This window comes from Platalea leucorodia, assembly GCF_965183815.1.
Source record: "Platalea leucorodia genome assembly, chromosome: 7".
NCBI classification, from domain to species: domain Eukaryota; kingdom Metazoa; phylum Chordata; class Aves; order Pelecaniformes; family Threskiornithidae; genus Platalea; species Platalea leucorodia.
Genome location: NC_138829.1, coordinates 68,537,344 through 68,550,164, shown reverse-complemented (window position 1 = coordinate 68,550,164; position 12,821 = coordinate 68,537,344). Strand labels below are relative to the sequence as shown.

Here is a 12,821-nt window from a genome sequence, read left to right as displayed (position 1 = left end):
TGGGGGGGGGGGGGGGGGAGAAAAGGAAGAGTTGGGGGAGAAAGGACCCAGTATCTCTTAAGAATTCCTATTAGGAAGAAGTGAGTTTGAAAAAGAGATAGTTTATGTTGCTTAAACTTGCAACTGCACTGAACGTACAGGGTTTTGAAAACAGGCTTTTAAGCTCTGTGTTTTAAAATCACAATAATAATGTTAAGATTCCAGTATTTGGAGGTTGATTTAGATCTGAGCTCTCTCAGGACTCATTTATCAATTAAGCCGGACAAATACAGAATAAAAAAGAAAAAATAACCCTAGACCCCAGAACCCCTTTTTTCCTCCTTGCAGTGGGGTGCTAAGATGCAGGTTCGTATTGCTTGTTCCCTTTCAGCCTTGGTGAATCCCGGTTGCGTGCTGGACCGGACTGAACAAGCCATAGCTGAAGTGTTAGTTGAGGAAATCCCCTTAAGTGAGGAAAATGCAGGTATCGCAAGGCTAGAGAATTTGAACAGGCTTTCTTCTTAAAGTGCGTTGTCATCAGTGAGCTGTTGGGTGAAAGGTGTTAGAATAGTCATTCCCTGTGTATGTCTGTATTGTACCTCTGTCCCTCACCTCCCCCTTGGTGCTGAGTCTCAGCTGAGCTTAAGGGGAGCCTGGTCTCTCAGTGCAGGACTTACATGTCAGCCTTCAGTGATGCACCTCAGAAATTTCAAGCAAGAGGTGTGCCAAATGAGCATTAGACATTTCTGGGCTTAGATGGTTATCGGGGCCTGCTGGACTACTTGTCTTGCTGTGTGTAAATTCCTCCAGTGTCATTGTAGATGACAATGAAGGGGCTCTGAATCTCTCCCTTAGCCAGTAAATATGAATGAATAAATATGCATAGTTAAATATTTACTAAGGCCTTGAACTTGCAAGCATATGCATGTGGTTGCAGGGGCCAGCACATTTCAGACTGCTTGCTGGATCATGGTCTAAGAATATACGCATTAATTTCTTTAAACAGTTTCTAGAAACATCTGTAACTATTTAAGCAAGCAGTAAATGTTGCTTCTGTGTCCCTCAGAGGGCTCAATGTCTTAATGGTAGTTCTTAACAGATGGCCCAGTTTGATGTAGTGCAGTACTGAAGAAATTATCTTAATTACTTAAAAGCATGAGAAATCTGAAAGCTTCAAAGTTGATGAAAGATAAGTTCTGTAATTATTCAGTTCTGTATTATTGTTCATGATAGGTACTTTTTTTAAATATTCATCCCAAAACTGGTTTTATGATTTATAAAATAGCATGAATATGTATACTTATGAGATGGTCTCTAGAAGCAAAGGAAGGAACTGTACTTTGACTTCCTATGAATTCTGATACATGGTGCTTTCAAATTGATACATTAAACTTCCACTTCAGTTCTGCTTTATCTGGCTGCTAAAACAGTACCACCTCCTTTTGTATTTCATCTTTGCTTTTTAAAATTCTTTTGAAACTTATGCTTAAAGATATGATTAATTTTGTCAACTTTACAAAGGCATAAATTGAGGTTAGCACTCCTAAATTGCTTTTTATATCTTGAAGTAGAATATATGCTGCTTGACACTTTTGCTTCAGTTGCACGCAACCCAAAGTGGTAGTATCTAATTTTATCGTATGTAGATTGCTGGTGTTAAAAATGGATATTATTAAGAATTCCATATATGGTATGGGTTTTATCATGCAAACAGGTATCCTCTGATATCGCAAGCAGGCCATAGTATCTGGTCCTGTCCTGTGCCAACACGTCCTTTACTGGGAAAGGATAGAGTGCTTCTCCGTTTTGCAATAACGACCTTTGTCAGAGACTGTATTCAGCTTTTATTGTCCAAGTAAAAGTAGCGAGGAAGAAATATTGTAGTAAATATACTCCTGAGTAATCAGAGCGTTTATGGGAAGCCTACATGGATCGTTTGCACATCGAGTGCAAATTTCACATTATATGTATGATGATACTGATAATTCTTTGCATTAGCCCTTAGCTAGGCCTTTAGTTAGTCAACAGGATGATTCGTAAGTATTTACTAGTAATGTTAAATGAGAACACTAATTCTGTGTAAAGTTTATCAGTGCATACTAGTGACTGGTAGGTTCTGCTTTTGTATCAGTTTGTGCTTTCTTTAGTATCTAGTTGTGGAAACAGGAAACTTCTATTGAATTTCACGTTCTGTAGAATTATAGAATACCTTTGCTGAATTGGGCAAGGGTAGGAGGTTTTCAGCTTGTGCTTTTCTGGCTGCAGCAAGGGAATTTCCATTTAATGAAAGGATAAAGGTGGAGGATCAACAGAAGGGAAAAAAAAAACACAGAGAAGTACGGAAACTTCATGATGCTGTGGTATGAGACTGTACCCTCTTCAGGGATCTCTGTAATATCTACTACAATAATAGATAAGTGCCTAAAATAAAATAGGGTATGCAAGGAAAAATATAAATCTGTGGTGTTTACGGCGATGGAAGTTGTGAGTCAGCAAAGGACCGAGTTGAATACTGTAATGTACGCAGCTGGTGGGCTTCCTAGATAGTCATTATTGTTTGTAAATGGTTAGAAAAGTAAAGACAGCAAATAATACCTTTTCTTTCTCAGGTTTGCTACATGAGTTTATAGTATAGCAAAAGCTAATATGTTGCTAAAAGCCAATTTCTAGATTTCAGTAAAATGATTGTATAAGGTGTACGGCAAGGCAGGTGTAGCGTGGAAGAACCCTGCTGTACAATGACAGCTTATTTTTGTGCTTTGATGTACCTGAATGCAAAAATGGGCCTCATCAGATCTGTATATAGGATCTATCCTGAATGTTATGTAGAGTATACCTAGTTTTGCCCTTCATCTGTGTGCTTTAATATAAATGTCTGCTTATGCTGCGTGGCTACTTTATACTTTTCAGCAGGACAATGTGGTATTATTAAGCTCTTTTTTTTTAGGCTTACAGAAATTTTAGTTAATTTTGAAATATTACAAAGAATCATTGTGTAATAAAATATATTTTTTACTACTTTTTTGAGAATCAGTCATTTTTCTTACAGCGTGCCTGCTACGTTTTTTATAGCCCAGGGACAAATCTAATACAAAAAATAGTGTCATAAAAGTGTTTTATTGTTCCCTTTAGCTGTTTTTCTCCTTGCCAAAGACAGTGTATAATTTTGAAAGAGTGGATTTTTCCTCTTTTGAATGAGTGATTCAAATAAAGTTTCACGAGAGAATTTTTATGTTGTTATGCTCACAATGTTAGTATGTAAGAATAGCCTTAACAGCTCTAGCGGCTTCACTCATGCTCTTCTTTAAAAGAGAGTGTGTGAGGAAATAATGAAGTAGTGAGAGCTGTTGGGTTTCTGGAGAAGGTAGTTTTTATTGCTATCCTGTAATACGGTTTGGCTGTTGGCTTTAGATTGACTGCTGGTGCTGGTTAGCAGGAAGTGGAGAATCCTACTGGTGAGCTGAAGGGTGCATTTTGCGGTGGGGCACAGCATTTAAATCTAAAAATGGTGCTTTTGCCACCCTTACTTGTATTGCTTTGGTTTGCTTTCAGGAGGTTTTGATTCTTTCAATTAGAGGATGAAAAGGCTCTTCAGTTAGCATGTTTCTCATCTCTCCCTGTCTAGCTGTGAAACTGAGTTTTGCTTTTTCAGAAATCGAACGTTTCTCCTTCGTTGCTGTGAGGTATGAGTTATTTCAAGGTTTTAGTTTTATTAAGATTTAATGGAGGTTGATAAATATGAATTAGTTTATTTCTAAACATAGTTATGATGTCACTTAGGATTTAGAAGAGCTTTATATCTGAAAAAAAAAAATCTTTATAAGCTATATAGTTTATTAGGCTGTACAGTACCATTATTCTAATGCACACAAATAAGCAGCATGTAATAAGGTCTGCATTGATACAGCAGCTTGAAAGAATTTATAAAGTTACTGTTTCATGTCAGACCACTGAGTTCTGGGACCACAGTCTCTGAAGGTGTAAGAAGTGCTGTTCAAAGTGCTTCATTGCTCATGACTCATTAAAAACGGATTCAGATCATGAAAGGGCATAATTGCTAGTGCAAATTTTGTGACTCTTCCTATGAGCTGTCCCCCAGATTTACTTTACACATTTATGTAGTACTGTGGGGTTAAATCATAACAATAGTAAAGATTTTGAGGTTGAAATTACCTTGTACCTTTTGAAGATTGCTAATGCTATTAATGGAAGCATCGTCAGCGTTCTTTTTAGAAGCCTCTGAAATGCGAAGCAGTGAAATGTGGATTGCTGAAGGGTAGCTCCTTGAACAACAAGAGAACAGGGGTTTTACAGTTTTTCGAAGTGAACAGCTAGGGATATTGTAAGAAGTACAGAGAACATTACAGATATTTTAAGGAAACCCTCAGAAAAATGAGAGGCACATTAGTGTTGCCCATAAAAAATGCAGGAAGAGATATGGATATAAGATATGATTCCAGCTGTGGTCTTGAAGGAGTTCTTGCATTCTTCAATCAATAATTAAGCCACATTACCAAGTATGTTAGGTCCTTAACAAACTGGATGACATCACAAAACAGCTGAACGTGCTGCTCTGGAAAAGCAGGTTCTGGGATTCTGGGGACTGGAACCTGAAGATGTTGAGAAGCTTGGAAAAATAAGAGCAATGTTCAGATGACCCAAAATGAAATAAATGTTTAATTTTAGATTATCTGACTTGGGACCACTAAGCCCTAGCCAGTTGTGCACTTCCCGATGCTGCAGAAGTAATAGTGTTATGTCTGCTAGCATGAAATCTGAGCTTTTTCATAATTGTCTTAGTGCGTTGGTCATTCTACAGTCAGAAGAAAGAAGTAGAAAGATACAAGTATGTTCTTAAGAAAAGTTGGAGCAAACATTTCAGCAGCTTTGATAAAGGAAGAGAGTAATGTTATCGGAAACGTTTGGAGAAGGAACAGAGGTCATCAGGCCCATCAAAAATCTAAACACACTCTTCAGTGTTTAATTCCCCTGTTGGTAGTATCTAATTGTATCTTCAATGTCTTGAATGACTTTGAAGGGCTGTTGTGCACATTTATGACTCTGTGTATATGTGTGGGGAAAATGGTTTCTGACATCTGTTCTGAATGTGTTTATCTGTAATTCTAATTCATGCTTACTTGCCTTGTCACCTGTGTTGGCCTGAAATTAGTTTAGATTATCAGAACTATTTAAGATTTTGTGTGCTTCTGTCAAATGCTCTCCAATTGCCCGCTTGCTCAGATGTGATATTTCTATTTTAAGCCATTTCTTATATTTAGAGAGGAGCTGACTGTCTCAGATAAGACTTTGCTGAATATTCTGGTCTCAGTAATTCAGTTATTTTCACCTGGGCGAGCGGAATGCATGCCCTTTGCTAGCTGCCACCCATGGCTGAGATTCAGAGATCCTACTGCACTATCAATGGGTGGTTTTGCCATCTGTGTAGGTATTTTAAAGGAACCCTATAAGCCATTTCACGCCAAAGAATTAATAAAAATCAGACATTTGCATACTTTTCCATTCTGCTTGCTTGGGGATAAGTAATTGCTCCCGTGAATAGATTGGCCATGAATAGACTGATGTTTAAGTTGGTGCTTAGGTCCTTCCCTGTTTAGTCAGGAATATAAGCATGGTCGTCGCAGTCGATGGCCCTGTGTACATTCCTGACTTATTTATTCCTGACTTATTTAGCTTATTTATTCACATTACAGTCTAAATACGAGGTGGCCTTTATCTGCCAGAAGAGCAGGAAAAGCACTGAGGCCCAATATGAACTAAGATAAAGGAGATAGCATTTTATTCCTTTCTTGCTTCCAAAACCCCAGCTGGGGAGAATACAGACCAGGGTCTAAGAAATGCACTTCCTTGGTGTGCACCTCTTAACTCTTTCAGAGTGCTAAATGTGCATCCTCACTGCAACAGGAAAGTACTTGGAAAAGCCTCTGATCCAATCAGTGGTACGCCTACTCTGACAGAGGTACAGTGAACCCTTACTTTTCTATACCATCCAGTACATTTTTTTTTTTTCTTCTGTTGGTTAACCTTAAATTACATTTGTTTTGTAAAAGCTTGGTAACATAGTGTCGTAGCACCACGCATGCTCTTAACAAGAATAGTTTCCGCTTTCTACTTAAAGAGGTATTGAACAAGTTTTCTGAAATGCTGTGGGAAATAGAAGTTGAGTCATTTTTAGTCAGCATTTTTAAAAGGTAGGAAACAGTGTTTCACAGGTCTTTTATAACAATAAATGCCAAGGCAACCTAGAGATGTAGTAGGTGTTCTATCATTGTGTATTCCTAATGAGAGGAGAACAATGAAAAGTTCTTCAGAGCCTCTAATTACACAAGTTGCAGAACTGGAACGTTACTTTTTTTCTTCTATGCTCTTTTAACTGCCTTCAAGCTTGAAAACATAAGAAAGAGGCTGATTCTGAATGGAGACAGTTCATGTTTCAGTTGATAATAAGGGAACAAAAGCAATACAGGTTTTTCCAGAGAATTTTTAACAAAAGGTGACAGCTCTAGTGGTACAAAATGGATAGTTAGGGTAGTCGTCGTATCTACTGATGGATTTCAGAGGTGGCAAATAAACAGTGAAAAAATCTTAGGGCTATGATGTGATACTGAAAACTAATCAGCAGCTTGTGCTTGGGAGAAAGTGCTGATAGAGAAGAGCGGTTGATCTGGGACGCGGGACTTGTGATGAAAGTTGACCCTGAGAAGCCGTCCCTTTGGCTAATTCTAAGTGTTACATTTGCCATGAGTTTATCACAGGGTAAAATGCTGACTCACTGGGATAAAGAGAGCCCAGAATCAATTTTTTTTTTTTTGGTGCAGAAAGTTGTATAAGGACTATTGTAACTAAAACATGCTGAGAAAGGTGAAATAATTTTTACAGGTTTGGGTGAGAGGGAAATACAAATAAATAAATAAAAAAAATTAAAATATCCTAAGACAGCACACTAGACACACTAAATGAAAATGTGGTATTTTTATAGTGCCTAGCTTAACATGCTGATATGTTACATCAGTTCTGAATAGTAGTAGCTACCAATAATAATCAAATATAAAACTAATACTGTGTATGAGTTCAAAGGAGAATTATTATTCCAAAGGAGCAGGAAATAGACTAGGATGTCATAGTCTTAGGGGAAACAGTGATAAAGAAAACATTATAAAACTTGTCATCTCTTGAATATTATCTAGAATGCCAACAGAATAGTAATCCTGCTTGGGGAGTATAAATTTGATGCTGAATGGATATGTTTGGGGAGATGGGTTCCAGTGTTTGGTTTAGATTATAATTATAAAGGCAAAAATGAGAAGTCAAATACTGTGATTGCATAAATGGCTAAAGGCAGTGTAACTGCACCCTTTTTTACCCGTATAAAATTTACTCAGGCTTGACAAGGCTGTATCTGGAATACTGGAGTGGTTTTTACCAGACTGTGAAATGACTGAAGACTAGAAGGGATATCTGCAGTTTTCATTAATGGAGTTGGTTCCTTTTTGCAAGTTGGATTACAATGAAAGAAAGAGCTAACTGAGCACAAGCAAGATACCTTGGTTGTTAATAAAATTAATCTGAAGTTTAAGTGTAGAGTTGGACGTTGACACTGAGAAAGTGTCCTCCTTGCTAACAAGTGTTACGTTTTTTTAAAAAAGACCTCACAACCCAGCGTTAGATGATCAGACTCATAAAGTTGGAGAGCACTAAAATGATAAAACCTGAGTTTTAAATTAGTAGATGACTGAAGTGCATGTTTAAAAACGAATTAAAAAACCCCCTCAATGAATAACAGCTTCAGGATAGTCCTATGAAAATCTGATTACTGTAGATGAAAACTATATTTAATATAAGCTAGTGTCTTCCGAAGTTCCTTAAAGAATATCAAAGCAAGGGATATGAACAAAGATCTGAATCTGGCGTTTAGATCTTAGAAGTCTAGGTCATCTTTTTCTTAGCTGTCTTTAGGTGATGTTGAGAAAGTTTAGGATCAGTGAACTAGAACTTAGTTTGCTCCTTTATCACCAGGCAGAATTACCAGAAACTGTTCTTTTATTCATATAGGCGCAAGTTGGAATACAAGCTGATGGTATGTCTGGGTTTCTGGTTTCCCTCCTTCCAGGAGAGAAGATCCAGAAAAAAATAATTACCCAAATGACTGTTTATATATCTCAGGCAAATAGAAATTGACTCTTGGTTATTATTTGAGAGAAATCCATCAAAAATACGCCAGTGGGGGAAAAAAATTCCTGTTTTCAAATTCTGTAAGGTATTTAGTTATCTTTTACAGTACTTGCAGTGGAGTTCCTTCAAAGAGATAAAGTTGCAATTACTTTCACTTTAGACTTCAGCGGAGAGAGGTTTTGACACATCTTTGAGAAATATTAAAAATCAGGAAGAAAGAACTTCAGCCAGTTGTGCCTTTATAGAAGAAAGTGGGAAAGTTCATCATGTTTGTAGAAATGACTTTGTATGGAATAAAAGAAACTGTTGACAAAGAAACGACTCGGAAGTTGTGTCAAGGAAAAAGGAGAGATTAGTAAAAATTGTCCCCTGCAAAACATGAAGCATGGATTAATTATAAACTGTAGAAGCAATCCAGGTAGTTTTTGATAACAGAATTACAAAGCAGTGCGTGAGGTTGTTTTGACTACCAGTATAGTTTTGTGTTCTAATGCGATGTCTCATGTTTGCTCTTCTAAAAGCACCCTTGATTGTGCATAATAAGAGAAATGTGAAGGATATTTTTTGATATTACACTTTATTATCCTTTTGGCATAAGTTAGTGTTACACTTCTTGGCAATCGGAGATAAGGTGGCGTTTTATCCTACGTGGGTTCAGTAGAAGACTAATGTATTGTCATGGCTTCCTGCCTTGAAGTTGTCTTTTCTCCTAACTAAAACTAGTCATACAAATAGATTTTTGAACAAAATGGTTTTACTGAGAATGAATTGATGGAGGAATCCAAAAAGCCTGTGTGCACCAGATTGGTTTATAGAGAGAATTTCTGGAATGTAGCATGCCAAATTTTTCAGAGTTACACAGTCAATGTAAATATTAAACCTGAATATCTCAAATAAACACGTTTTAATACCAGGTTGCATGTTCCTTGTATTTCAGGCCATAACTTCTGTGCAGAGGGGCACAGGTGTGGTGAAAATTCAGAGTGCAAAAACTGGAACACAAAAGCTACTTGTGAGTGCAAGAATGGTTATCTCTCTGTCCAAGGCGACTCTGCATATTGTGAAGGTAAACAAAATATTCAAAGACCTGTCCTCTTAACAACCTACTCAGAAACATAGTATTAAATGAATGGTTGACAAATGAATTTCATTGCAAAGTTCAGTTTCATGATGGTGAATATCACAAGGGCCCTTCTTGCGTTCATAAATATGGATTGAACATTACAGGTGGTGCTGCTAGACCATTCAAGTTGCCTGTCTGTGGGCATCCTTCATTGTTGCAGTTCTGCCTTGGCACACCGTGGTCATGCTGTCATTAAAATTTTTAAAATACCGTTATTCAGACAATAGCACCTACCTTCTAAAATGTTTTTTAGAGAACAACATCTTTATAAGGCGCATTAATTTAGGAAGTGGGAATTCTGCTGACATTTGTGAGAAAGGTAAGTGTGAAAGTGTACTGAGGCTCGAATATAGAAATGATGATCTGCAGTCCTTCCTGAAGTACTTCTGTGGGCCAGGTACTTTACTGAAATGGTTTTCCTATGATACAGAAGAGACCTGTTTCTTAGACGAGTGTAGCTGAGGTACTTCTGTTGATGTATTATTCCATCACAGGAACGAATGTAATGGGGCATTATTCTCCTTTGTGTTTCTCAGTGTTTTCTAGAGCTTGCTGTTTGTAGCTATGATGTACTTATTAAAAACTAAATTGACGAATCAACGTATACCATGTTCCTTCCTGCCTTTGCATTGTGGTGTATTTTTTTTTTTAATGCCCTTTTATGTCAGGCTGCAATATTTAATCTTTTGGCCATCATAGAAAGTTTTTGAAATACTTGTAAAAAATGTTTCCCTAGATTCTTTTTCCAGTAGTACTAGTGATGGAAGGGAGATGGCATTTTTGACAAGCTGTTAAAATATTCTGTAAGAATTGGAAGACAGGATGAAAGAATAAAAACGACATGCATGGACTGGGCTTAAATGATCCCGCTTTCTTAAAAAGACTTCGTAGTGTATCTAAGTGAACAGGACTGCTTTAAATAGCAGTTTATAAAGCTGTTCAGTAAATTGCAACTATAAACCTTATGGTATTTAGTCAGTTCTCTACAAACAACAATTTGAATCGTCCTATATTTGCACTTTCAGTGACTGGGAAAAGAGTTTACACCTTTTTTTTGAAGGTAGGCAGCGGATATACTGTATACAGAGAAACTGCACAAAAAAACCTGTGAGAAGAGCTGCGTTATAGGTACTCTAAGGACTACTCAGAAATCGGAAGACAGTAACAAGGGTTTTTATCAGCTATGATACAGAATGCAGTATTTGTTGTTTCTTCTCTGTTTTAAATAAAATCAGTGCTTACTGTTTTTATTTACCTAGTAGCAGACTCTCCCTTTTTTCCTCTATAGAAAAAAAATTTAAACATCTTGACTCAAATAATTTTGGAGATGTTGGCAGTGCATTAGTGGTAGTGGTGGGGAACGAAAGAGCTTTTTGAAGAAATTAGCAGGAATTACAACATATCTGGTCTGTGTTGCGTTAAATTTTGGGACAAATCAAATCCCTGACTTCTGTGCGTGTGGGTGAAACATGGGGCAGCAAAACAAACATGCATGCTTTTGCTGCCTGAGACTGTGGGATAGATGAGAGAGGCTTTCTGCATGTTATGAAATTATAAATTTGCTAGAAGGAGAGTAGTACTTAGGAGGTAACGTAGAGAAGAGAAGGCTCTTCAGCAAGGGAAACTACAGACTGCCGAATCGATTAGCCAAGAGGTGACTCCTGTCAGCCCTGTGAAGAGCTTCCTTTCACTCCTCAGAACAGCTTTCTGCAAAACCTCTTTATATGCCTCTCTAACCTCATTTCTCTCATTTATGTGTTTAATCTGCTAAATAGAGTCATTTCATAGTTGCCTCTGTAATGTTCTCAAGTGCATGGTGAAGCTGTGATTTAAATAAATGAGGTCAAAGGCATGTATCCGAAGGTAGAATTTGGCAGAATGTTGGTATTGTATAGGGGTGGATTTTTTTTTTTTTGTAGTTTTGGATTCCTGTGTGTACTGTGTAAGAATTAAATACGGAAAACACTTGAATAACAAGTAGTAAACATACACCTGTGGAAGCAAGGAGCTATCATTCTCAGCTGTAGGTCTGAATTTATCTTCAGCATTCCTAAGCCTTTAAACTTAAAAGGCCTATGAGATTATGGTTTCCTTTGAGATGGCGAGGTTAAGCTATTTCATACTCGTGACATGTGCTGGTAAGTGGCACCTTAGTTCAGAGTGCTCCAGATCATTAACTTGGAGCTTTCCAGATTTCTCATCTTTGCAGTGTATTTGAAATACTTGTGCATGTGAATTCTAATGTATGGTATTATTGTACCTTACCTGTGTTTTTACTGTTATTTCTGCTCGCTCTTATTGACACAGTTTTATCTTGCTGGACCTTATGGCATCATTTTGATCTTGTAAGATCTCTGAAGAATTGTGTTTGAGTCTGCTTTGCTTTTTCACATGCATTTGTATCTTTTTTTAGCAGTCCATATTCACATTTGCAGTATTGTGGAAAAAAATTAAAAAGATTCTAACTTTTGTCAGAGAATCGACATCGGCAAATTTGTAAAATAAATAACAAAAACCCAAGAGGCTTTTACTGTTCATTCTCAGTAACTACTTTTCAAGTAGCTCCTCATGTCAAAATATACGTGTAGGATAACCACTCACTATATGTATTCCACTTTTGAAATAATGTAGATCTGTTTAGGGAAGACAGTTTCTGAAAACAAGCAAATAAATGAAGCTTGTAATGAATGAAGGAGATAAGTGGAGATTCTCTGTGCTTTGTAAAAACAGTATATTTCACTTAAAAACAGAAAAGTTGGGGTTTTTTTGCCATTTGCCTACTTGTCTTGCATGTATGAGACATAATTAGAGCATTCATCATTTGCAGAGAGCTGTATAGAGGTATTTCTATTAATCATGTTGACTGAAATTTAACTGCTACTGGGGATGCTTAGGCACAAGTGTTGAACCAGCGTCCCTTTATCTCTGTCACATATGCACGGATAAATTCTGGGAATTACACAAGGAGCCAGAGTCCAATGTCGGCAGGATGCAAGCATTCAAGCTGTAGCAGCATGTGCACGCTTCGAGCTATGACTTTTTAGCACATGACATGTGAGCACCTGTGTTGAGGGCTGGAAGTTGCATGCGTGAGAGGTAGTTACAGATGGCGCAGCAGTTCGGTGGCAAAACCAGGACCAAAATGGGGAATTCATTTGAGTCCGTCTCATGACGGTTCTTCCAGACGTGGTGTGTACAACAGACCTGCCGATACTCTGTACTTCTTCAAAGCCAGGAAACTCCACAGTCGGTGGCTACTTCACAAATACTAATAGGACAGTCCACGTAATGCAAACAAAGAGACAGGAAAGTGTCAGCAAATGGTGAGTCTGAAGCTCAGAGACGAAGTAAGAAAAATCAAGCCAAATCAGCTGAAAGTCAGGCTTGTTGCTAGCGTGGTTATCCTCACTTTCTAGATGCTAATAAGCGAAGAGCTATCTCTTCTGAAAAGAATTTGGTGATTTTCTGCTATATTTTTCACAGCAAAGAGCAAAAGCAGAATCATTTTTTCCTGCCACATTTCAGTTCT

At 37.5% G+C, this 12,821-nt stretch overlaps 1 protein-coding gene across 1 annotated transcript in view; it reads left to right on the top strand.

Moving 5' to 3' along the window:
- The window catches only part of NELL1 (neural EGFL like 1), a gene marked incomplete at its 5' end in the record, with an annotated part of 297,740 nt that overhangs the window by 85,387 nt on the left and 199,532 nt on the right, over nucleotides 1–12,821 (top strand). The window contains one exon of the mRNA XM_082317413.1: nucleotides 9,107–9,235. Within this exon, the coding sequence (XP_082173539.1) occupies nucleotides 9,107–9,235 (129 nt within the window). The remainder of the gene's footprint in view (nucleotides 1–9,106; nucleotides 9,236–12,821) is intronic.